The sequence below is a fragment of the Carassius auratus genome, chromosome 45 (genome assembly GCF_003368295.1).
Source record: "Carassius auratus strain Wakin chromosome 45, ASM336829v1, whole genome shotgun sequence".
Classification (NCBI taxonomy): Eukaryota; Metazoa; Chordata; class Actinopteri; order Cypriniformes; family Cyprinidae; genus Carassius; species Carassius auratus.
The window spans coordinates 15,148,761-15,173,266 of NC_039287.1; the positions used below are offsets into that span (position 1 = coordinate 15,148,761).

The 24,506-nt window shown below is 37.3% G+C and overlaps 3 protein-coding genes across 6 annotated transcripts in view; 2 read left to right on the top strand and 1 right to left on the bottom strand.

Annotated features, from left to right (window-relative positions):
- The window catches only part of LOC113063393 (disks large-associated protein 2-like), a 142,786-nt gene extending 135,884 nt beyond the window's left edge, over positions 1-6,902 (top strand). For 2 of the 4 annotated variants that reach the window (XM_026233753.1, XM_026233750.1), the window contains 4 exons: positions 167-570; positions 1,120-1,211; positions 4,499-4,651; positions 6,156-6,902. In XM_026233753.1, the coding sequence (XP_026089538.1) occupies positions 167-570; positions 1,120-1,211; positions 4,499-4,651; positions 6,156-6,371 (865 nt within the window). In that variant the 3' untranslated portion in view covers positions 6,372-6,902. The remainder of the gene's footprint in view (positions 1-166; positions 571-1,119; positions 1,212-4,498; positions 4,652-6,155) is intronic. The other 2 variants (XM_026233751.1, XM_026233752.1) reach the window with 1 other exon arrangement.
- Positions 6,903-13,344: 6,442 nt separating this feature from the next.
- On the bottom strand, positions 13,345-17,172 carry kcns3b (potassium voltage-gated channel, delayed-rectifier, subfamily S, member 3b). The gene is made up of 2 exons (XM_026232720.1): positions 17,040-17,172; positions 13,345-14,743 (listed from the first exon to the last, which is right to left on the bottom strand). Exon 2 carries the CDS (start codon positions 14,690-14,692, stop codon positions 13,412-13,414), a length of 1,281 nt encoding a protein of 426 aa, XP_026088505.1. The 5' UTR covers positions 14,693-14,743; positions 17,040-17,172; the 3' UTR covers positions 13,345-13,411.
- A 79-nt stretch (positions 17,173-17,251) lies between these two features.
- LOC113063394 (uncharacterized) lies at positions 17,252-22,997 on the top strand. Its single transcript, XM_026233755.1, has 21 exons — positions 17,252-17,396; positions 17,472-17,524; positions 17,605-17,697; positions 17,780-17,904; positions 18,040-18,180; positions 18,432-18,491; positions 18,853-19,020; positions 19,093-19,189; positions 19,267-19,484; positions 19,563-19,713; positions 19,786-19,994; positions 20,080-20,197; positions 20,534-20,736; positions 20,855-20,969; positions 21,047-21,216; positions 21,291-21,385; positions 21,613-21,743; positions 21,932-22,121; positions 22,193-22,355; positions 22,479-22,590; positions 22,660-22,997. Exons 1-21 carry the CDS (start codon positions 17,377-17,379, stop codon positions 22,728-22,730), a joined length of 2,703 nt encoding a protein of 900 aa, XP_026089540.1. The 5' UTR covers positions 17,252-17,376; the 3' UTR covers positions 22,731-22,997.
- The last annotated feature ends 1,509 nt before the right edge of the window (positions 22,998-24,506 follow it).

Below are 24,506 nucleotides of genomic sequence, written 5' to 3' on the forward strand. Positions count from 1 at the left end.
TTTGGTCCACAGAACTAAAGTTATCTTGAACTATGAATCATTTTAAGAGCAATAGCCCAATAAGTTAACTGAAATAATGAATAAAACTAAATATAGATAGCACTTTCCTTGTGTAAACACATCAACTGATTTCTTTAATATTGGTCACTCTTATGTTCATTTTCAGACTTGGCCGCTTTAAACGGTCCAACAGTGTGACGACGGCGGTTCAGGCCGATTTGGAGCTGGAGGGGTTTCCATCGACCGAAGACAAGAGTCTGCAGTTTGGAGGATTTCAACGTCATTCTGAACCCAGTACACCCACACAGTACAACATGGTTCGGACTGTACGCACACAGGGCCTTTTTAGCTACCGTGAGGATTACAGGCCCTCCAGTGGGCCGCCCAGTCCGCAGCCTGAACCCTGGCTGGTGGAGCCCGCTCTTGAAGCAGCCGAGTCCGGCCGCGTGTCGCCACTCCGCCGCGATGGCAGCTGGTTCATGCAGCTTCTGCACAGAGAGACTAAACGTATGGAGGGCTGGTGCAAAGACATGGAGCGTGAGGCGGAGGAGCACGACCTGTCGGAGGAGAGTGAGTGCAGGCATCAAGAACACAAAACACATGAGTCTAAACCAACACAATCTATCCATCCATCCATCTACCTACTGTATCTATTTACATCATTTCAAACAAAACTATATACATATATTCTGTATTTCACATTGGTCAATTTCATGGCAGAAATATATAAATATATGGAATTATTATATTTAAAGTAATAACACACACACACGTTTGTTTTTGTGAAAAGTGGGGACATCCCATAGGCGTAATGGTTTTTATTCTGTACAAACTGTATATTCTATGGCCCTTCACCAACCCTACCCCTAACCCTAACCCTCACAGGAAACTTTGTGCATTTTTACTTTCTCAAAAAAACTCATTCTGTATGATTTATAAGCGTTTTGAAAAATGGGGACATGGGTTATGTCCTCATAAGTCACCCTCTCCTTGTAATACCTGTGTCATACCCATGTCATTATACAGCGTTGTGTCCTGATGTGTCACACACACACACACACACACACACACACACATATATATATTGTGTATATTTTTCAATCTAATAATGTTTTGCAGTTCTTGGGAAGATCCGGAGTGCTGTGGGCAGCGCTCACCTCCTAATGTCCCAGAAATTCCAGCAGTTTTACTGGTTGTGTCAGCAGAATTTGGTATGTGGCATTTCTACGATCCCCATGAGATGTACTTTAATGCTCCTTTTGCATCATAAAATACATCAACCATGCACCAGTTTCTGTCATAAAAGATTCAGTTTGCCTCTTTGACAGGCAGTTCATTTGAAAGCATTTGTAAGTGTTTGCCTTGCATTCTTTTTTTAGGTGAAAACAAGGTTAAATACTAGCTTTTGAGCATTGTATAATGTTTTATTTGAAAGATCCTTAAAAGCCAATAAAATTGAGAAATTTTGCAATATATTATTTTAATCAAAAATAGTTTTAAGTTGACAGTTAAAAAAAAAACGTATCAAATTTGATCAAAACTTGCTAAAGCAATGTATTATTTTATAACCTGTCTAAATGTATTGTGCATTTTTGTCTCTAGCTGACTGAAGTACACGTTGATTCGCTGCAGTGTCATCTCCACTAAATAGAATTTCAGCCTGAAAGGAGCTTTAATCAGTTTCAAGCTGTGTGCGTGCGAAAGATCCTGACATTAATTGGTAGTTGGTGGGCTGAATGACACTTGAAAGTGTTTGTTTAGTGGTCAGTGATCGCTCCTCTCTCTCTCTCTCTCTCTGGAGATTGTGAAATGATGGATGTTGTAATACATTGACACGGACAGGCAGAACCCAGCTTGTCCTCTCTAGTATGAGCTTCCAAGACTCTGAACAGTTTAGGGAAGCATCATAAACGGAGAAGAGAGGATGCAGCCAGAATAAATAGCTAATATTCAATTTGTAAATGGTTCAATCGATCATTGATTTGACAGAAAATTAGCTATTTTTACTCCAGTTATGATGAGTGTATACATAACATTGTCAGTTAGTTCATCTCGAATCCATCTTTTAAAAAAATACAAAAGATTATAATGCTAATGTGAAATATTCATTGTTTGGATAAGAGATGATGAAGGTGAAGCTGGACTACAGTGACCTCTAGTGATTATTCATGATGATTTATTCATTCATGGCACTTGGTGCAGTGAAGCGTAAATAGTGATCAGGATCTTTCTTTGATTTGACTCTTCAAAGGGTCATAAGTTTAAATCCCTTTCTCGCACATTTTTATATAATTATTATTATTATTATTTTACATGACCCTGAAAAAGCTCCATAACCCAAGACAAAATACCTGAAATGAAACAAATGATGCTCTTCAGAAGTTTACATAACTGCATTGCCTCCTGCTCATTGGCGATTGTGATAAGCGATGGTGTATGAGTCCTTCACTTGTCCTGAGTGGTGAAGCTGGGTCTCGATATCACTGCGCCACTGTGGGGAAGATCTCAAACGTGCAGCGCATGCTGAGAATCAAAAGAACTTACTGTACCCAGAGGATTTTTGTCAAAAACAGCAGACAGCTACACTGTCAGCTAAACAGGGTAGAAACATGTACACGTTGCAATTATAGGCATATATGTCAAATAGCTTCATCAGCACATAACTGAATAAATAACAAAATGCATTGTAATGATTCCTCTTATTTTTAGATGTATTATATATATATATATATATATATATATATATATATATATATATATATATATATATATATTTATATATATATATATATATATATATATATATATATATATATACAGTATTGTTCAAAATAATAGCAGTACAATGTGACTAACCAGAATAATCAAGGTTTTTCGTATATTTTTTTATTGCTACGTGGCAAACAAGTTACCAGTAGGTTCAGTAGATTCTCAGAAAACAAATGAGACCCAGCATTCATGATATGCACGCTCTTAAGGCTGTGCAATTGGGCAATTAGTTGAATTAGTTGAAAGGGGTGTGTTCAAAAAAATAGCAGTGTGGCATTCAATCACTGAGGTCATCAATTTTGTGAAGAAACAGGTGTGAATCAGGTGGCCCTATTTAAGGATGAAGCCAACACTTGTTGAACATGCATTTGAAAGCTGAGGAAAATGGGTCGTTCAAGACATTGTTCAGAAGAACAGCGTACTTTGATTAAAAAGTTGATTAGAGAGGGGAAAACCTATAAAGAGGTGCAAAAAATGATAGGCTGTTCAGCTAAAATGATCTCCAATGCCTTAAAATGGAGAGCAAAACCAGAGAGACGTGGAAGAAAACGGAAGACAACCATCAAAATGGATAGAAGAATAACCAGAATGGCAAAGGCTCAGCCAATGATCACCTCCAGGATGATCAAAGACAGTCTGGAGTTACCTGTAAGTACTGTGACAGTTAGAAGACGTCTGTGTGAAGCTAATCTATTTTCAAGAATCCCCTGCAAAGTCCCTCTGTTAAAAAAAAGGCATGTGCAGAAGAGGTTACAATTTGCCAAAGAACACATCAACTGGCCTAAAGAGAAATGGAGGAACATTTTGTGGACTGATGAGAGTAAAATTGTTCTTTTTGGGACCAAGGGCCACAGGCAGTTTGTGAGACGACCCCCAAACTCTGAATTCAAGCCACAGTACACAGTGAAGACAGTGAAGCATGGAGGTGCAAGCATCATGATATGGGCATGTTTCTCCTACTATGGTGTTGGGCCTATTTATCGCATACCAGGGATCATGGATCAGTTTGCATATGTTAAAATACTTGAAGAGGTCATCTTGCCCTATGCTGAAGAGGACATGCCCTTGAAATGGTTGTTTCAACAAGACAATGACCCAAAACACACTAGTAAACGGGCAAAGTCTTGGTTCCAAACCAACAAAATGAATGTTATGGAGTGGCCAGCCCAATCTCCAGACCTTAATCCAATTGAGAACTTGTGGGGTGATATCAAAAATGCTGTTTCTGAAGCAAAACCAAGAAATGTGAATGAATTGTGGAATGTTGTTAAAGAATCATGGAGTGGAATAACAGCTGAGAGGTGCCACAAGTTGGTTGACTCCATGCAACACAGATGTCAAGCAGTTTTAAAAAACTGTGGTCATACAACTAAATATTAGTTTAGTGATTCACAGGATTGCTAAATCCCAGAAAAAAAAAATGTTTGTACAAAATAGTTTTGAGTTTGTACAGTCAAAGGTAGACACTGCTATTTTTTTGAACACACCCCTTTCAACTTATTGCCCAATTGCACAGCCTTAAGAGCGTGCATATCATGAATGCTGGGTCTTGTTTGTTTTCTGACAATCTACTGAACCTACTGGTAACTTGTTTGCCACGTAGCAATAAAAAATATACTAAAAACCTTGATTATTCTGGTTAGTCACATTGTACTGCTATTATTTTGAACAAGACTGTATATATATATGTGTGTGTGAGGAGTGTGTGACGTATAATGGTTTTGTGCAGGACCCCAGCGCTATGCCGCGCCCCACGGCTCAGGACCTGGCTGGCTTCTGGGATCTTCTGCAGCTCTCCATAGATGATGTCACTGCCAAGTTTGATGAGCTGCAGCAAATCAAGAGTAATGAGTGGAGGATAGTGGAGAGTCCTGAGAAGAAGGTACATGGAGCATCACAGACTATATATATATATATATATATATATATATATATATATATATATATATATATATATATATATATGCATGTATATGTGTGTATACTATATGTGTCACTGAAGACTGGAGTAATGATGCTGAAAATTCAGCTGTCATTACAGAAATATTACATTTTAAAATATATTAAAATAGAAAGCATTTATTGAAATTATATTTCACATTATTTATTTTTTACTGTATTTTTAATCAAATAAATGCAGCCTTGGTGAGCATGAGGGTCTTCATTCAGAAACATAAAAAAAAATCCCACAGACCCCAAACATAAATGCCGGGTGATGCAGGTAACATATTACAAGTAGTGTGAGTTATGTAATCAGATTTTTTATTTTTTTAAATCTTTTTCAAACTAACTAGTAAGCTAGTGGTTAAACTAGTAAAATTACTTAATTGTCCCATTTATTGACTGACAGCTCTCTTGTTTTCATGTTGGGAGAAATCGGGAGTAAGTGCAGAGGTGTTGTGTCTGTTGTGTAAACATTATTGACTAAATGTCACTAAATGAGACTAATATTTTAGACTAAACACATGCATTTACTCATCTCACTTGCAAAAAAGATTCAGTATTCCTCAAAATGAATAAAAACCATGAAAAAATTACAGAAACCTGAAATAATAAATGTTTATACAAAATCCTTTATGTATTTAATCACATTTTATTAACCAGTGCCGACCTTCAGTGGTCCAATTCAACCATACTAATAAGCAAAATGCTTGTTAGATAAACATCAAATTATTTCTTTATTATTATTATTAATTTGCTTGCTTGTTTGTTTTTTTTGATCGAGAAGAAAGTGTTAACCACAGCTGAAAGATTTGTTTGTGCTTTTTGAATTTCACATTTTCTCCAGCCTAATTCATTTCACTTTTAGTGTGAAAGGGTTTTTACATTTGCCAAAAATATAACTGTTTTTTATATTAAAAAACAAACAAGCATGCCCATGCCAGGTACGAAAAGGTAACACAAAAGTAATTTAATGCATTTCTTTCCATAAAAAAGTAACTTAGTAGTGCAATTAATAACTTAGCACAATATTGTAATGCATTACTTTAAAAAAAAACTTTCCCCAACACTGATACTTGATATACTGTATATTTACATAGCAACATGCGTACATATATAATTACTAATACTGATATTGTGATGCCTCTATTAATTTTTTTTTTTTTTATCAATTTCCTATAGGATGAAATGAGTAAAAAAGACTTTCAACATAACAGTAAAATCAAAAGCCTTCATTTTGTATCATTTAATTAAAAAAAAAAAAACTTTTTTTTGTCAATATCAGCTCTCTATTTTTTGTTTTCTCCCCATAAGTGCATTTGTTTTCTCAATAAATAAGAAAATCCCTGATTTTTAAAAAAAATAATTATTTGCACTAAATTGTTTTGATGCACTGATGCATTCTCATAAACCAAGGAAATGATAACTCTACTTCTTTACCTCAGGAAAGAAAATGGCCACCTCCTGTTACAAAGAGGCCTCCTAAAGGTCGAGGAGCTGTCATGCGTGAGCGATCCTTGGATCTGCAGGACCGTCAGAGGCAAGAGGCCCGCCGTAGGCTCCTAGCTGCAAAACGGGCTGCGTCGTTCCGTCAGAGCTCAGTTACAGAGCGGGCCGACAGCATAGAGATCTACATCCCTGAAGCCCAAACACGTTTATGAAACACGCATAACAACAGGGTCCATCTATTCTGCTCCATGTCACTGCTCCGCCCGTACACATTCTCACATCTGTTACAGTATTCTTCCTCTGCTCATCATCTACTCTGAGCTGAGAATAGTGGTGAGTTTCTATATGCCTCAAACAGAGCTCAATGCAAAGAGGTCATGGCAGTCTATGCACTCCGAGGCCTGCAGCTACTGCAACCCAGTTTGTATTTCAGTTTTAGTTCATTCAGAGGCCAAAACTAAGGCTTTATTCACACTGCGCACAAATCTGAATTGGTTTTCACATCCAACTTTTAGGACCCAATTAGGATGTGGTTTCAATAGTAGTGATATAAGTACCAATCCCTTCATGAGATGTGTGAGAGCAATTAGCTCATATTAGCAATTATTATATTAACGTTCATGCAAATACTGTGTACAAAGACCACTGACTCATTCACTCACTATTCACGACATGAATTTTATGTAGCCATAGAGGAATGTTGATGGAACATTATATTTTAAATGCTTTAAATGTTCTCTCGCAAAACGTTTGCGCAAAACCTTTGCATTCTGTTCCATTCCTCTGAGAACCTTTGCATTCTTTCATGTAACTTTCGCATTCCCTTAAGAAACTTTGCATTCTCTTCCAAAACTTTAGCGTTTTCTCAAAAAACGTTTACATTTCCCTGAGAAGCTTTGCGCTTTCTTGTGAAACATTTGCGCTTCTCACAATACCTTTGCTTTCCCCTAAGAAATGTTGCTTTCTCTCACTAAACTTTTGTGTTCTTGCACAAAAACTTTTGCGCTCCCCTGAGAAACGTGTAATTCGCCCGCAAAACATTTGTGTTGGAAATAAAATGAGGTGGCTATATTCCAGTGCTTTTGTGGGTGAATGCAACAAAGTAAACTCAAGAAATGTGTTCCTTTACGTTTGCGAAAGAACACAAAAGAAGATTTGTGAACCACTGCAATGTTTCTTGAGGGAACGCAATACTTTTGTGAGAAAATGCTCAGAAATATAATATTCATTCTCATCTCATATTTTTTCCCAACAACATGTCCCTTTAGCGGCTCCATCAAATGTCATAATTGAATATATGAGGGAGAAAAAAAAAAGAATAAAGAGACATACGGAATGTGACGCTATTGGAATGACTAAAAACTAATTTGACTGTTCTGATGAATTGCAAAGGATTTTCAACTGATTTCAGACCACATATGGATGTAGTTTGGAAACATCAGACTCCAAAAAAAAAAAAAAAATTTGATTAATAAATGAATCAGATTTTTGCTGCTTGTCTGAACAAAGCCAAAGTTTAGCCCTCATCATAGGCACAGTTAACACTCCTTTCAGAAACTGTATTCTATAGCACTGGCACAAAACTAATGTCACAGCATAGTCACTTCATCCACAGCATCATTCACACGAACAGAAAACTAAAATGACTCTAAGCTTGACTCAGTATGAAGTTGCAAATTTGAGATTGCAATTTCTTTAAGTTTGCTAAATCTTTACTCCGTAAAAGGTTGTACAGAGCAGTTCTCCTTCTTATTAAATGATCCACATTTGTATTTCCAACGGAAATGTTGATCTTGATCCTCATGATGTTGTCATAGTGGGGGATTCGCATGAAGGTTTTGCTTTTAGACTTCAATTTAGTTTTAGCTTCAGGGTTAAGAGATTAAATCTACTTCTTGACTTAACTGCAAGTAAAAAAAAAATAAAATAATAATAATCCTTTTATTTCGATGGCTAAGGTTTAAAGTTCATTCAGTCATAGCTTTACTTTCATCGACTGACCACCAGTTTTACACAAAAACATTTACAGAAGTATTTACAACACTAATCTTCCTCAGTGTTCACCACTCAAGGTAGTCTGTGACATATAAAGGTGCAAAAGAAACTTTAATAATATTACTGTAAATGGTGCTGCTTTATACTCTAAAATGTAGACGCCCCCCTCCTCTCCTTTCTGCACAGCACTATAAACCACCTGTGGACTTTTTAAAGGGAGGTTTAACACGGTGTCTCAATGCGTCTCGGATTATCATATTTATGGTCACTGGTTTGTTGAAAAGAAGTATATTTATTTTAGGGTAGATAGTTATGCTTTTTCTATACCACACTTTTCAGTCCAGCATTTGCACAACGTGTCCATCTGCCTTGTCACTTTTGAGAACAGAAACCCAGGTGTGCAATAGGGGTCTTTATGAGGAATTGTTGAATTCAAGTACCATATTTTAGGTTGGGTGGCAACAATTCACCTTTTTATTTCTAATTTAGCTTTAGGTTCTTTATTACCTTGTCTGTGGACTAAATAATAAATGAGCAGCATTAGATTCAGTACTTTATATTTGTAAATGCAACAGATATTTAACAGCAGTTATTAATTATTTTTACTGGCACCATGATGAATTTTAACTGTCCACAACTGTTACTGCAGGATTTTACCCCCTGGTTCCAGGCCTAACTATCTAGAGATGTCCGTTTGCTGTGTTGCTAGCGGTACTGTCTGTCCTCTTAGCATAACTGCTGCTTACATTCATAAGGCGTCAGAAAGCGGCATATAAATCCCTGGCTTTTAAGCTATTTTCTTTTTAGAGCTTGACAGTTCAGGTCACAGCAAGGACAAAGGGAACCTGGACATACTAAAAATATCTTATTATGAGTAAATTATATTTTAGGGTGAAATATCCCTTTAAGAAACAGTGTTGTGGAATAATAAGGCTGAAGTGAGAGATGTTGAGTTTGTAATGCTGTGCTTTTCCAGGCTGTAGTGGCACAGTATTCTTGTCTCAATGTATTAAAAGTGCCACATAAAAAATGATCAGCGCTTTCTAATTAGTCCAAATAGTCTAATCTCATGAAAGGTGGATGCAGAAATGTTGTGCTCGAGGTTCTTATTCACGGCTTGTTGCGTTTCCTTGCAAGGCAACTGTAAGTCACCCAGTGGGAAGAGATTGACATGGTACCAACTGCTGCTAAATACGTACATTGATGTCATATTGCACATTTTATATGAATATATAACAGCTGAAATATGATAACCCACAGGACAGGCGTCTTTCTCAATGATTTACATATTGTAGTCCAACTTTACAACTAGAGTCAAAGAAACTTCCCTCCCTGATTTAAAAGATATTGTCATGAAATAAAGTGTTCAGGAGGTGATGATAAGTTGTGGCATAGGTGTATCGCTGCTTGTGTAAATGTAAATAGTTGTAGAGTGCCATCACCCGACACATGTCATGTGTCTGTCTATTTTTATTTTGTTTTGTTCTTTAGTAGAGATCTAGCAGATATCGGCGATTATAAAAGGTGGAAACATCCATAGGTGCCTTATAATCAGTGATGGAGACTTCAAATGATTTGCATGAGTTGCATCTTATGCAGAGAAAATATTGCTTATGGTCGAAGACTGGCGAAACCCTGCAGTAATTTTTTTTTGTCATGCATTTCAGATCATCTGATCATGCAGGGCCTCAAAAATATTAAAACACATGCATAATCTGTGAACCTTTTTTTTTTTTTTTGCTTAGAATATTTTCATCTTTTTGATTATCATGTGACAATTTGGGTTCTGTATTTGATCAGAACTGTGTGATAGTGAAGTTGGAAAATTATTGACTGCTATTAGAGGTTTTAATATATAGTGGGGTTTTTTTTTTTTCAATATGGAAGTCTAAAGGTGCGGTCACATTAAACTATGTAAACTATGTTCATACACAAGATGAGCACAGGTGAGTGAAATGTAAAGTTGGTAAACTTGGATCTTCATATTAATATAGTCAGAAACCTGCATAGTTTGCAGTTTAAATAGCATGCGATATTTCAAGCAACAAATGCTCATTGGAAAAACGTGCCTATCTACATTTTGGCAAAACTCCCATAACATACTTTTATTTTACATAACCAGCTCGTTATGTACTGTATGGCTTTTTTCTGAAGTAATGAATATGCTCGAAAGCACACCCGGTATATTTAACTTGATACTCTATCGGTTGGGTTCATGTAGGTGTGACTTCAAACACGATTGAGCATTAACCTTTTAGTGACACTCACCTGACATCTAATTCCTGATCTCACACAATATGTACAACCAGTGTAATGAAATGTTGCCAGACTCACGTTCATCTTTTTTGGTTAAAATAAAACATACTTTTAGCATCACTTGCAGAATAATTCACTTTAAAAGAGTCAAGAATTGAAGGAGAATGATATCATTTTGCAGAAATGTCACCACAGACTCATTTTTCCAGCGAGGCTGGGTCGATTACAAGTGTATTTGTATGTATGAATAACTATGTGACATATCTTGTTGCCCACATTCATGGCAGCATCTCAAATGGGGTTAGTGTGACCGCACTTTGAGACTGAAGAAAGCGTTAAACGCAGATAACTTCAGTTTTGATCCGTATCTGTGCTCCATTGTGAAGAACACATGAGGGCTTCACATCATTCATCTCTACAAAACACAAAACACAGTATTAGACTAAATGCCAGTGTCCAGCTCTCACGTGCTACACACTCTACCAGACTTGCCAGAATGTGCAATAGTGTATAAATACATGGCAGGCACATGGTGTCATTACCTCTTAGTGTGTGGTATTAATGGCAGGACACTACACTAGTGCTAGTAAAGTCTCTCTGCGATCAGTTCAAGGCAGACAAAGTGATTTGTCATGCCTTTCTACTATGCAGCAGCTCTAGTCTGACTTTCAGAAGAGACACTTATTCACAGAAGCTATGTTTTATCCATTTTCATGATATTTTATTGAGGAATAACAAAATATGCCTTGCAACCTTGTTGAAAAGACAAATTAGAGCTGGTATGATGCTGTTCTAGCTGGTGGCTATTTATCAGTAAAAATACTAGTCAACACGTGATCTGTTTAGTGATGCTGGCTGACCTAGGTTGGACTACAAAGGCAAAATTGTCAAAAGTGAGTAGCGACCAACTCCGATCTATTCAATTTGGCTTAATCATGCATATTCAAGGATGAATGAATCATGAATGAATCAATGAGGTTGTATTTCAGTTGTTGTAGTCAATGCATCTGCATTTATAGGGCAGTACGGTCCTCCTGGTTAAGCTAGTTAAGAAGGAACATTCACTGCATCTAAACCACAACATGTTGGTGACCAGCAACGCTGCTCTTTTCAACATGGTCACAGTTTATTTATTCACTACTTCCCCTGAGGATATTTCTCACCTATAAAATACATTTTATAAAGTTGTGGCCGGTGCATGCACAGATATACAGTAAAGCTGCATTGCAAATGCATTACATCATTACAAAAAAATACAAAGTTGCGCTGCCACTTTCAGTTTACAGACATAGCTACTGCAGGGAAGCCCTTTACTAGGTTTTGTTAGTTTCTGATTTTCCTCTTTGAGGGTCAGTTCCTCCATAATGCAAAGACGGCTGTTGTTCTGTGAACAATGCTGTTATTGCTTTTACTGAAAATGTGAAACGATGTAAACCGCTGTTTAAAAATACACGGACACATTTGAGAGGTTAAAACTGGTGCTTTTGTCATAGAGGTGTGTTGGATTCATATAGACATGGTTTGGTTTTGACAGGACAATCAACATGCATACACTCACACTTACACAGAAACAATATGTCCAGTAATATATAGGCCTCATTGTCCACCCTCCAAACGGCATGGTTATCTTTTAAAAATACATGTAATGGCTTATAGTTACAAAATTAAAACATTATACCCTTTGCCAGTTGTTCTCTACCCCACCCTCCCTTTGCATTTGTCAGTTGTCCACCTATTCAAGGCTTCTCTGTAAAGAAATCACTATATTATAGGCAGCTGAATGATTGTTCAGCTGTAGATCTTAAGTACAGATGTTTCACTGCCTGTTCAGCAATAACCTGAAGGGTTTCATTAAAGGATCACAGACACAACTAGACATCCTCGCTTTGGTAGACTATGTGAAAATAAGGTTTCTTTACATTTATAATGCTCTGAAAAATCGAAATCTTTGACAAAGCAGGATGTTGAGGTCTGTCTGTGGTGCTCAGTCGACTTTTCAGAGCGTGAGGTGGGATTTCAGGCAGTTTTGCTGTGCGTTCACAGTTTTTAGTCTCAAAGGATAACCGTGATCCCAGTATGAAAATACTTTGGTCTTATTATCTTATGACTAATTTATCAAGGGGAGGGTTTTTCTTTTCTTTTCTTTTTTTTCAGCACATCTGATGTAATGTGGTTTGAATAAGTGAGACCTCTCATAAATGGGCTATTAACAGTGAGTTTTTCAGAGTGGTTTGGCTTCAAACTTGTTTTGAATCATTTAATATATCAATAATAAGGATGAATCTAATGCCAAATATACATTATTTATTTAAAATACATATATTGATGAATATATGCCAATTTTTTTTCTCTCTTTGCTTTAACTGAACTTTGTTAAGATTGTTTTATAAAGCTATGACAGCATGCAGGATCGTAAAAAAATGATTGTATGATTTGATGTTTCATTGCTGTTAGTTGTTTTGGCATTTTAAAAAATAGTTTGGTATTTGTACAATTAATTTACTTTTTTTTTAATATAATTTATTTAGTCATATTCATATCTAAATAATGAATTTTCTTTTTGCAGATTAGGATTTTATAAAGGGTTTGGTCCTTCTCCGTTTTAGTTTTGCTTCAGTATTTTGCCTAATTTCAGATTTGATCAATCTGCCTCTTTGAATAATTGAATATTAAGTATGATCATTTGTTGTACATAGAACTACTATTAAACTTTTTTTGAAGAAAATAAATACTTTTGTGCTGCTCCTTTTCATTTGTTCGAAATATGCAATTTGACTTGACTATATGTTTGCTGATAGGTCAGTTACTATATTTCTTCCACACATCAGACAATGTAAAAAAAAAAAAAAAAAAAAAAAACGGATTGTACACAAAGGATGTAAAAAAAAAAAAAGAAAAAAAAAAAAAGACTTTCTTTGAAACAACCAAAACATTTTTCTGATGTTTAGATTGCTTTAAGCAAACCAACATTTTAAACCTCAGGGAAACGGTTGACATTTTCCTATGTTTTAGCTTCTGTAAGGCACCTCTTGGGTGTATTTTTCTCAAAGTACTTAGAAAAGTTGTTCATGATTATGGTGATGGGAAAAGAAACCACAAGTAACCCACAGAGAATGCAAAGTGAAGCTACAATCCTCCCAGCTGTTGTCTGTGGATATACATCCCCATAACCCACCGTAGTCATTGAAATAATGGCCCACCACCAACAAACAGGAATAGAAGAGAGTTTGGATGAAGCGTCTTCCTTTTCAGTGTAGTAAATAAAAGTCGAGAAGAAAGATATTCCAACAGTAATGAAAAGAATGAGCAAACCCACCTCGGATTGGCAATTCTTTAGAGTTTCTCCAAAAGCTCTCACCCCTTCTGAATGTCGAGCAAGCTTTAGGACCCTGAAGGCCCTCATTAACCGGAGAACCTGAACCACTTTCCCCATGTTGAACAGACTTTGGTTTTCCTCCCCATCCCCTTCGCTCAAACTTTCAAAAGCCAGCGTCACATAGAAAGGTAAGACAGAAGCCAAGTCAATCATGTTCAGAGGGTTTCCCAAAAACGTCCATGGGTGAGGTGCTGCTACAACTCGCAGAACAAATTCCACTGAGAAGAAAATGTTACAGATGAGCTCCAGAGAGTCCAGAACAGAATTTTCGCTGTCAGTTGCATACCTGAATTCTGGCATACTGTGAATACACATGGCCACAATGGAGGTCAAAATGACCAGGATTGAAACCGCAGCTACACCTTTGGAACACTTGGAGTGATTGGGGTCTTCAAGAGTTTGCCACATGAACTTGCGAGCATCTGAACACCACGTGCCCTCAAACCTCCACAGGTCACACCTCACAACCGAGATCTCTTCAGACGACGTGGCATTACTAGACCTGCCACACGCGTTCAGCTCCCGGTCGTGTTTGCGCTCAAGGAACCGATCAAGACAGCAGGCTTCCAGATCCAGTTCACCAATGCCCCAGTATTCGATCTCCTGACTGAAGCAAAACACACACAGCTCCTCCAAAGCATGGAAGTGTCCTGTACGGTAGAAGTTCAGAACACAGTGAAAGACTTGCGGGCTTCTGTCGAAGTAATATTCCTGCTCAGCGGGGCTGTAGTCGTCGCAGAGTTCCAGGATGGCGGCATCGCTGCAGCACTGGATTAACTGACCCACACGTGTGTTGGGGAACCGGAGCAGAACGCAGCGCTCCACCTTGTGCTGGATGCCTCCAACATTGAGGTTAATAAGATCTTCCTCCCTGCCTTGGTGGTGGAGAACTTGCCCATACATCATGGTGGTACTGATTCATTGATTCTGCAAGTCTTGCCAATGATATTGCATTTTCTATTAAAACAACAAATGTGAGTGTTAGCTACATCAGCAACACTGAAACCTACTTAATCTATGAAAATAATTAAATTAATTTTAATTCATTTTGTTTAATCATAGTCCTGCTGACATGCTATACTCTTTTTTTTCATATTAAATTGCAATAAATGGGATTTTAAAATATTATGTCGCATCACAGGACATTTAAAATATCAGTGCCTTAAAGTTTAGAACAGAAGTTTAAATGTTTAAAAATAATTACAAATAATGGAAAAATCAACCCAATCTCATAGGAACACAGCTATTATACACAGTGGCAATTTCGTACAATGTAAACAGTGTGAAAACTTGTAAGCATGAAGGTCCACCTCAAACCACAATCCTTAACTTTCACTCACAGTTTTGAACATAGACTTTATAGTGCATGATCCAAACTTACATATTTTTGTTTCATGAATGAAACCATTTTGTAACATATTGATGTACAATTTATATGGAAATGCAATGTCTGATTTTAAAATGGGTTTTAAAGAATGAATTTTGAGATTTTAAGTTTTCAGTTGATATATAATTTCCGATGATTTCTAAAATGTGATACAGAAAAAGGCAATAAAGAAGTCTTTTTTTTTTTAAACAAAGGTCAAAACTCCTGTTATAATGTAGATTTTTGAGGGTGTACTCTTGTCATAAATTAAACTATTACTTTTCCTACATAATTTTCAACAAAAAACATTGGTAAAATATATATTTAGGATATCTTAGACCTTTCCAATGATATATCGTTTGTCAAGATTAGATTAGATTTAATTGTAATATAGTGAAGTAAATCTAGGCATCCCCAGGTGACAGTTAAAGGGTTAAACATAACAGTGAAGCATAAGCACATCATACAAATATGAATGAGATACAAATTCCACCAATTTGCCAAAATGTTATGAATTGCCACGAGACGGTGTTGGGACAACCACACAAATGATATAATATACATTTCTACAGTGTTGAGGTTGATAAAAAAAAAAAAAAAAAAAAAAAGAGTTGCCAATAAGCTAACATTACATTTGAGATTAAAGAAACAATGCATTTCAATTTGGTGGGCATTTATTTTAAGCTTGCAAACATGTTAAAAGTTTTGTGTAATGAATAACAGGTTCATCTTCAAGTAATGGTGCCATTTGTGTGCCATGAAATCCTGATTAATAGATAACCTTTTCAGATTAATTGAATTATTGTAGAGTATTATATCACACTCATCTTAATTATATATTACATGCAGGATATTTAGACTGATGGTCTCTAACTTAAACTATACTCTGTTGAAAAAAGAAAAACGGCATTTGCTGTATGTTTTGAAGCAGGGCAGCTGGTTTAAGATGGTCCTGAGCTGGTTATCATCTGGTGCTGAGCAGGTGCCAATTGCTAAGGACCAGCACATGACCATCTTAAACCAGCTCAAACCAGCTTCCAATCTTCAAAACATACCTAACCAATATATGCTGGGGGTTTTTTTTCAACAGGGTAGTGTCATTGCTGTAAACAGATCCTCTAGACAACATAGGCTGAAACTTCAACATCAGAGTGTTTATCTTCTGAACCTACTACAATTACAGATTAAAAATGTGACCTTATTTATTCTGTAGTTCATGTAGACAGGCATTATTGAAAAATAATACAACACTGCATTTGGCAGAAATATTGGACAACGTTCACTGCTTATGTTTAATATTCTGGGTTAAAGTCATGTGGAGACACTTTTTATTGACACTGAATTGAGAATATGATACCTTTTTGTAAATATGAAACAAAGGGTAAATAAATAAAGGCTTTTAAATAATCAGTATGTGGCTTTTTCGCAGTTAAAAAGTATCTTAAACAATTTACGAAACAGCAAAGAACATAGAGTTATAATGACAACACGTAAAACTAATTAAAATCTGATATATATGTATATATACTTTGTCTCGAGAACACAGTTCATTATATTATTTAATTTTGCCTGAATAGATTATATCGTTCACTTTACCCCAAAGCCAGCGAAAACATAATTATTCTAATTTTTGTTTGCAAGACAGAGTTCACATGAATTGTCCAAATATGCCTCCTAGACGTTTGAAACACTCGACTAGAGAAACCTAAAATGTATGACTCAAACGCATTAGAGTCCTTTGAAATTAATTTTTTAAATACAGCCAACGTGACATCTAACCCCAGTTTTTTTTGTTATGAGTCATAACTACAATCAGACATCAGAAGAAAAAAATGGCAAAAGAGAGAAAACTTAGAGCGAACATAAATTCAACTAAATATCACCTACCCAGACGGCTCATTTGCGCCTTTCCGTACTGACGCAATACTCCAAGGAAACTTAATCAATAATACATGATATCTATAAGCACCAAAAGCCAACAGTTTAAGTTAACCTTAAAATCCATGTAGACTACTACATACACGCCTAGCTGGGCGGAGAGTCACGTCATCGAGCGCAGGAAGCTGCGCGAGGAGTTTATGTTCCTCACCTGTACGCAATAATGTGCAATCAGACGGAACGCGCACGAGACACAGTTCATTAATCACCTGTCGTCCAGGGCGCACTTTTGTGTAGAAACACACAGTCGATGGTTTCTGATATACATTAACAAAGATTTCAAATAATGGGATGCTTTGAAATATGGTATGTCTTGGGCTATGGAAATGTGTGCGTTTGAATTCATCAGGAGATGTGTTGATTTATGTATGATTCTTGTAGGGCTTTATGGGTAATGGTCACTGTAATATGCATCCATGCTGATACCTCTGAAGGTAAGCCATGCTATTGGTTTAAACTATTTTGTGTCAAGTCATGTAATTCATTACTTAATGGACACCTTTCTCGATTGCAGATGGAATCCAAGCTGAATGTCTTGGAAATAGAGTACAGTTTATCCTCCCCGGTTCTTTGAGAGCAGGAAGTCCTTTAGAGGTGTATGCAGTCAGTAAGTTAATTATCCATTTGTTCGTGTGCCAAGGAGTTTAATACACCCAAGAATCAATTCAGACCTCCTCTGGGTGTTTCAGATAACACCCATACAGTCTTTCTCACACCTCACCTGGCGGCTCAGTGTGGCTATACACAGAAATCGGATCCTTGGGGGAATTTGATAGTGTCAGGTTCCCAACAGAGTTGTTTTGCAGAGAACCAGGTTTGTGTCTTTATAAATTAAACATTCCTTTAACCATCTCTAGTTCTGAAGCTATAGTTAAAATATGATGTGGGTGTTAAGGAGGGGAAAGGATTTTTTTTTTCTTTATTACACATACCCAACCATTTTGAATAGGGTGACAAGGAGTTTAAAGTAGCCATGCAGTTTAAACTGTATGAAATCCCCACGCTATCTGAGAAAGTCCTTGAAGTGTCCAAGTCCTGCAGTCACACCATGGTTTCAAGAGAGATTTTGTGTGAGACAAACTACATGGAGGCAAGTAACTGCTCTTATTTTCTTTTGAATGTAATTTGTTTTTTTGTTTTTTTCCACTTTAAATAAATGTAGAGATTACTTTAAGTTATGACCAATAGCAGCAGGGTACTTGATAGGATTGATGGCTGTTCATTTTGAAAGAAAATGCTTATCTAATTGGATAATAAATGAAGACTAGTGTTCTAATGTGTCAGTGGAGATGAAGTGTGATATTGCTACTGGCCTGTGCATGCCTGTTTATGTTCTGTCAGGTATCTGTAAGGAATGCATTACCAGAAGTCAAGATGGTAAAAGAACCAGTAAAAGCGTGGGTATGTATAAAAAAAAATTGTTTGGGTGCTTCGTTATGCATAACTCTTACTGGTGTCCTGCACAATTTATACTAAATGAATCCCATCTAAAATTGTTTTTTTTAAACCGGCATATGCTGCTACTCTTATAAACTGAAGGTGGGTTCCTACTGAAGGTAATAGGGTGGGATCCTGTTTTGGCCTATCAACTACTAAAATCTCCCTAGGACCTGTATAAGAATGCACTACAAGCACTTCATGATACTAAATAGATTGGCAACTGTATAGTAATGTTATGGCAACTATTCTAGCATTTGCAAGCTTACCCCTTTTTTCATGATTATCTTTGATACAGAAAATGTACATTGTTCCTCTTTAACAGCCCAGTCTTACACCTAATTTGAAACTTTGGAAAATCCTTCTGTACACCCCTGGAGAGAAGGCTTTTCATAAAGACACCCTACAAGCGATGGGCTACAGTGTCTCCACTTCTCCTACACGACTGGTCATGAGAAGCCCGTTCAACACGGCTGAAACCTTTATCCAAAATGTAAGCACATTAAACCGTTCAATCACGATGCATTGATTTCTCTCTAGTGCCTGAAATATTTTTTCGTGTTAGGTCGACAATGTTGATATGATTGTGTTCAAATCAGTGGTCTTGTTCCGAGACCGCTGGATCATGACTATAGTGGAGTCGGCAGCTGCCTGTCCAATCAGTGAGCCTTCATTCACACACACTTATTTCGCCATATTGGTGATCCACAACTCATATTGTGCTCTGATTTGTCTTAAGATGGAGCTTCTGTTGAGGGTCAGATGATTTATTGGCACGTTCCTCTGCACATTACTCCTTTGGTATCATCAGAAGTTGAAATCCTGGAGGTGCACTTGGGCGTTAATGGTAGAAGGTTCACACCTGAAGAGATGGCCAGCCGTAACTATGTCATGACCATCACCGATTCCCATATCATTGTTGGGATTCCCATTGGGGCTGCTGATGGATACTACAAGGTTGAGTTTTCAGCTATGTTTTGTATTTAACTTGAAGATAATGGTGAAAGATAACACCTTTTATTATTATTATCGCAGAGTCATGTTCTTAGTGAGCAGTACCATGTTAGTTACTACATAGAACCAATGCTTGAGCTACTGTGGAAGGAGGGCCTGGATAAGACCTCGTATAAGGTCTTGTTCCCCATCACCACCCCTTTGACATCATGGCAGCTCCAAGTTATAGACTGTGAGTGTTGCATTTAGGATGGAAAGGCTTTCTTTACTTGTAAATTTAAGATAATTGTTTTTATGTACTCAGACACCAACCCAAACCAGAAGGTTTTTGATATGTTGCTTGGTTACTTCCTGCCTGATGTGGAACTGCTGAATATCACCTTTGACTCTGAATTGCTCACCGTCTCGGAGATCATCAATAAAGGCATTCTCCTGCAAGAGCACACTTTTTCCAACGACACCAAAGCCTTTACTCTCCAGGTTCCCTTCTCTGATCCTCGAGTCCAAATAAAGGTATGCTTTAAACTTCGGTTTATGTAGCTGTTATCCCAGCTTGTATGGTTTGCCTTGTCTTAAAATGGTTTCATCTGTAATGCAGAATTTTCGCCTTGATGTAACCACCTACACACTTCCTCTTATCTTTGGTTTCGCCATCATGCATGAACATGCATCATTTGCACACTCCATAGCTCTAGAAGCTTCTTTAGCTGACACTGGTAAGACCTTTAGAGTGATTTTGGATACCTCTGCATGTTGGCTACAAGAGCAGAGCAAAGAGCTGCTCCTGGAGATCTCCCTTTGTGCCAAGGGGTCAAGCTTTGGAAGGTTTGTGTGATCCAGGTAGTATTTAAATATAATATTGTGGCAGTATTGCAATAATTAGCATGGTCCAATGGTTGGCTTTTTTTTTTCCTGCTAAAGAGTTGTTTGTTTGTGGCTCCATTGACTGGAGAACTGCAGTAAACTCTGCACGAAGGCAGATCTCTAGAAGTAGAATTGTGCATAACTGAGACGTTATGATATTTAACTTTGTTTATACCTTTTTTCTGCAGTCCTTCCACAAGCAGAAGGCAGTTGCAATGAGGACTACTTCAACATTTATGTCAAATATGGTACCACCCCAAGTTCCCAAATAAAGATCAAACTGGGACAAATGGAGCTGAATGATACGATTTTACAGCAATATCAGCATAATTTAAATGAGACCCATTTTGACATTATTGTGCCATTCCTATCCCCATTTGTGGCCTTTGAGGTATTCTTTTTTTTAATTTTTCCTTGGTTGCGCTAGTAATTATTGATGCTTACCACAGTATGGACAATTGGCTACCATCTTAATTCCCCGACTGTTTTATGCCCTTTTAATTTTCAAGTCTGTTCAGTTGACTGGAGTCCTGGGAAGACTTGATGTGGAAGTTTACGATTCCTTAAATAACTGGAGTTTCAGAGAGTTCTCTCTTGCCTGCCCCTTTTTTGTAAAAATGTCAGGTTTGTTTGTATTTTGCATCACTGTCCTGATAATTTCTTGTTGCTATTTTATGATTGCGTGGTTTTTGTTGTGCCAGAGTGTTTTCCTAATGGAACGATTACTGCGATAATTCCCAAACTGGAATCGGTACCGCATCTTCTTCCCGGTGAACTCACTCTAAGAGACCCGGCCTGCAAACCCTACGACACTGAAGACTACTTTGCTTATTTCCACTTTAATGTCACCAGTTGTGGAACCACACGAAAGGTACAATGAAGACATGCATATCAAACATTTGTACTACTACTTTATATGTGAAGGTTCATATACTGTTTGTTCAGTTTGTTGGGTATACCATGATATATGAGAATGAAGTCACCTGGAAGAAAGATAAACCTTTGCCAAAGACCTCTGAAAAACCTGAGGCAGAATACAGGTTAGGATTTTTTTTTTTTTTTTTTTCTTTTAACACTTCATTAATCAATACCGTTTGCCCACTGAAACCCATTGCCCATTTTGCAGTTTCTTTTATTGCAGTATTTGTGTAAACTTGGTTGCTAACTAATGACTTTAAATGACATCAAGCACTTTTGAAGTACAAAAATGCTTTTGCATGTTAATGAATTTATTACCATTTCTATTGAAACTGGTCATGTCAAACAGGTTCACGGTGTCCTGCATTTATATCGCAAACGCTACACAAAGCGTGATCTTCAGCACTGTTTCACAGTTTAGCGAACCATATGCAGATGTTGGGAAGGGTGAACTTGCTGTTAGCCTAAGGCTTTCTAAAGGTATGTAAACTCCTTTAGCTTTGCAAAAAAAAAAAAAAAAAAAAATGAATTTCTTTCTCCAGTGTTATGTTTTATGGAATAACATGCAATTATAAATCACCCAGAAGAAACTAACTAGTGTAAGACAAAAGCAAGTCAGTCTGAACAATGTTATAATGCAAGGTGTTGTTTTTTTTTTTGTCCCCAAGATATGGTTTACCGGCTCTTCTATCATGATGGTGACTACCCAGTTTTAAAGTTTCTGAAACAGCCTCTCTATTTTGAGGTGGGTATGAACCAATCCAGGGACTCTAGGTTAGCAGTAGTCCTGGAAAACTGTTGGGCAACACTCACAGAGGACAAAGAATCCAAACCTAGATGGGATTTAATAGTTGATGGGTATGTATCGAGCATTGCATGTGTTTGTGGAGCATTTATACTTGAAGGTTCTAATTTTTCACCTCAACCAGATGTGCCAGTCCTAAAGATCCTGAACAGACCGTCATCCTCCCTGTTGTCGCAGATGAGAGAGTGGACATCCCGGATCACGTCAAAAGATTTGAGGTCAAAACATTTACTTTCTCAGAGGATGAAGAGAGCTCTAAAAGTGAGAATGGCACCTTGGCCAGAAGGGTGAGTTGAAAAGTGTCCAGAATTTATATTGATACAAATTCTTTAAGAGTCTGATGTTTGCAGTGTTCTTTTCAGGTGGATTGAACTGATAACCATTTAAGTTATTTTACGATGCACATTTAGGTATTTGTTCATTGTGATGTCGCTATTTGTCACACCGAGAACACTGCTGATGGGCGTTGTTACAAACAGTGTGAGGCTACTCCAAATCCGATTGGTAGCAGCTCAAATCGAGGTAACTATTTCAATTGAATTTGGTGAAAGTGCAGTTTCTCATCTCTGACTGGTCTGTCTTTTTCTACAGTTCGCCGAAGTACAAGCTTTTCAGAGGAAGCTCTGCAGCATCTGTCTATAGGTCCCATTCTGTTGATATAAACCTGTAAGTTTTAGATTTCAGAAGTCATCATAGGAAATGTACTTTATTAATTACTTCTGAAGGCATCAGCGCAAGGAGATTTCTGGTTTTGAGTGGAATTTTTATCCTCAAATTCTGAACGTTTACCACATATTAAATGTTGAGAACACAATCATTGGTATATGTGACTGTTGAAAGCAATTTCATGTATAAATGTAGTGTTTTTCCTGGACTATGTATATCAAAACTGATGTAAAAAATAAATGGTGAAAATCGTTGATTCCACAGATCTTTGGCTGAATTTCATATTTATCATTGTGATTCATAATCTAAAATGAACTAAACTTTTCAGAGAAGCTAGTGTGAATGAGTGATCGTTATAGCTGTTCCTTCAGACTAAACCCAAGTAGGAAGAGGCAAGTAGGTTCTCAGCATGGCAATATTGTTTTGTTACTAATAACAGGAAGGATAATAGTTGGCAATGTTTTTTTATTTTATCATTTAGTATGTACTGTTCAGTAAAACATAGCATGGGGCATTTCATATTGTAGGTGTTTGCATGTATAAATATCTTCACTAATGTTAATGTTTTCAAAATACATGCATTAAGAGTAAAGCATGTATTCTGTATATGCTCACTGGCCACTTTATTAGGTACACTTTACTAGTACCAGGTTGGACCCCCCTTTTGCCTTCAGAACTGCCTTAATTCTTCGTGGCATAGATTCAACAAGGTGTTGGAAACAACATTCCTCAGATATTTTGGTCCATATTGACATAAATGGCAATAGCATCATGCAGTTGCTGCAGATTTGTCTGCTGCACATCCATGATGGCAATCTCCCATTCCACCACATCCCAAAGCTGCTCTATTGGCTTGACATCTGGTGACTCTGAGGCCATTTGAGTAAAGTGAACTCCTTGCGTTCAAGAAACAAGTCTGAGATGATCTCAGCTTTGTGAGATGGTGCCCTATCCTGCTGGAAGTAGTCATCAGAAGATTGGTACACTGTAGTCATAAAGGGATGGACATGGTCAGCAATAATTGTCAGGTAGGCAGTGGCATTTAAACTAACATTACTAAATTGGTACTAAGGGGCCAAACGTGTGCCAAGACAATATTCCCCACACCATTACACCACTAGCAGCAGTCTGAACTTCTGAGACAAGGCAGGATAGATCCATGCTTTCATGTTCTTTACATCAAATTCTGACCCCACCATCTGAATGTCTTAGCAGAAATCCAGACTCCTCAGTCCAGTCAACGTTTTTCCAGTCTTCTATTGTCCAATTTTGGAGAGCCTGTGCTAAGTGTAGCCTTTGTTTCCTGTTCTTAGCTGACAGGAGTGGCACCCGGTGTGGTTTTCTGCTGCTGTAGCTTCAGGGTTCGACGTGTTGTGCGTTCAGAGATGGTGTTCTTGAGTTACTGTTGCCTTTCTATCATCTCTACCAGTCTGCCCATTCTGCTCTGACATCAACAAGGCTTTTTTGTCCACACAACTGCCACTCACTGAATCTCTTATTCAGTCCCCAGTAGGTGATGGGGATGTCAAATCCCAGTAGATCAGCAGTTTTTGAAATTCTCAGACCAGCCCATCTGACACCAACAAACATTCCACGATCAAAGTCACTTAAATCCCCTTTCTTTGCCGTTCTGATGCTTGGTTTGAACTTCAAGTCGTCTTCACCACATATAGTGTTGCTGCAATGTGATTGACTAATTAGCAGTTTATGTTACCAAATCATGTGAGGAGATGATCTTCGTCGCAGAAGGAGAAAAATTATGATGAAATGGT

Coding starts and splice junctions, on each gene's coding strand:
- kcns3b (XM_026232720.1), bottom strand. CDS start 14,692: ATGATGTATGGGCAAGTTCTCCACCACCAAGGCAGGGAGGAAGATCTT.
- LOC113063394 (XM_026233755.1), top strand. CDS start 17,377: ATGGGATGCTTTGAAATATG. Junction 17,698..17,779: donor TTTAGAGGTGTATGCAGTCA/GTAAGTTAATTA, acceptor TGGGTGTTTCAG/ATAACACCCATACAGTCTTT. Junction 19,995..20,079: donor ATCCTCGAGTCCAAATAAAG/GTATGCTTTAAA, acceptor TCTGTAATGCAG/AATTTTCGCCTTGATGTAAC.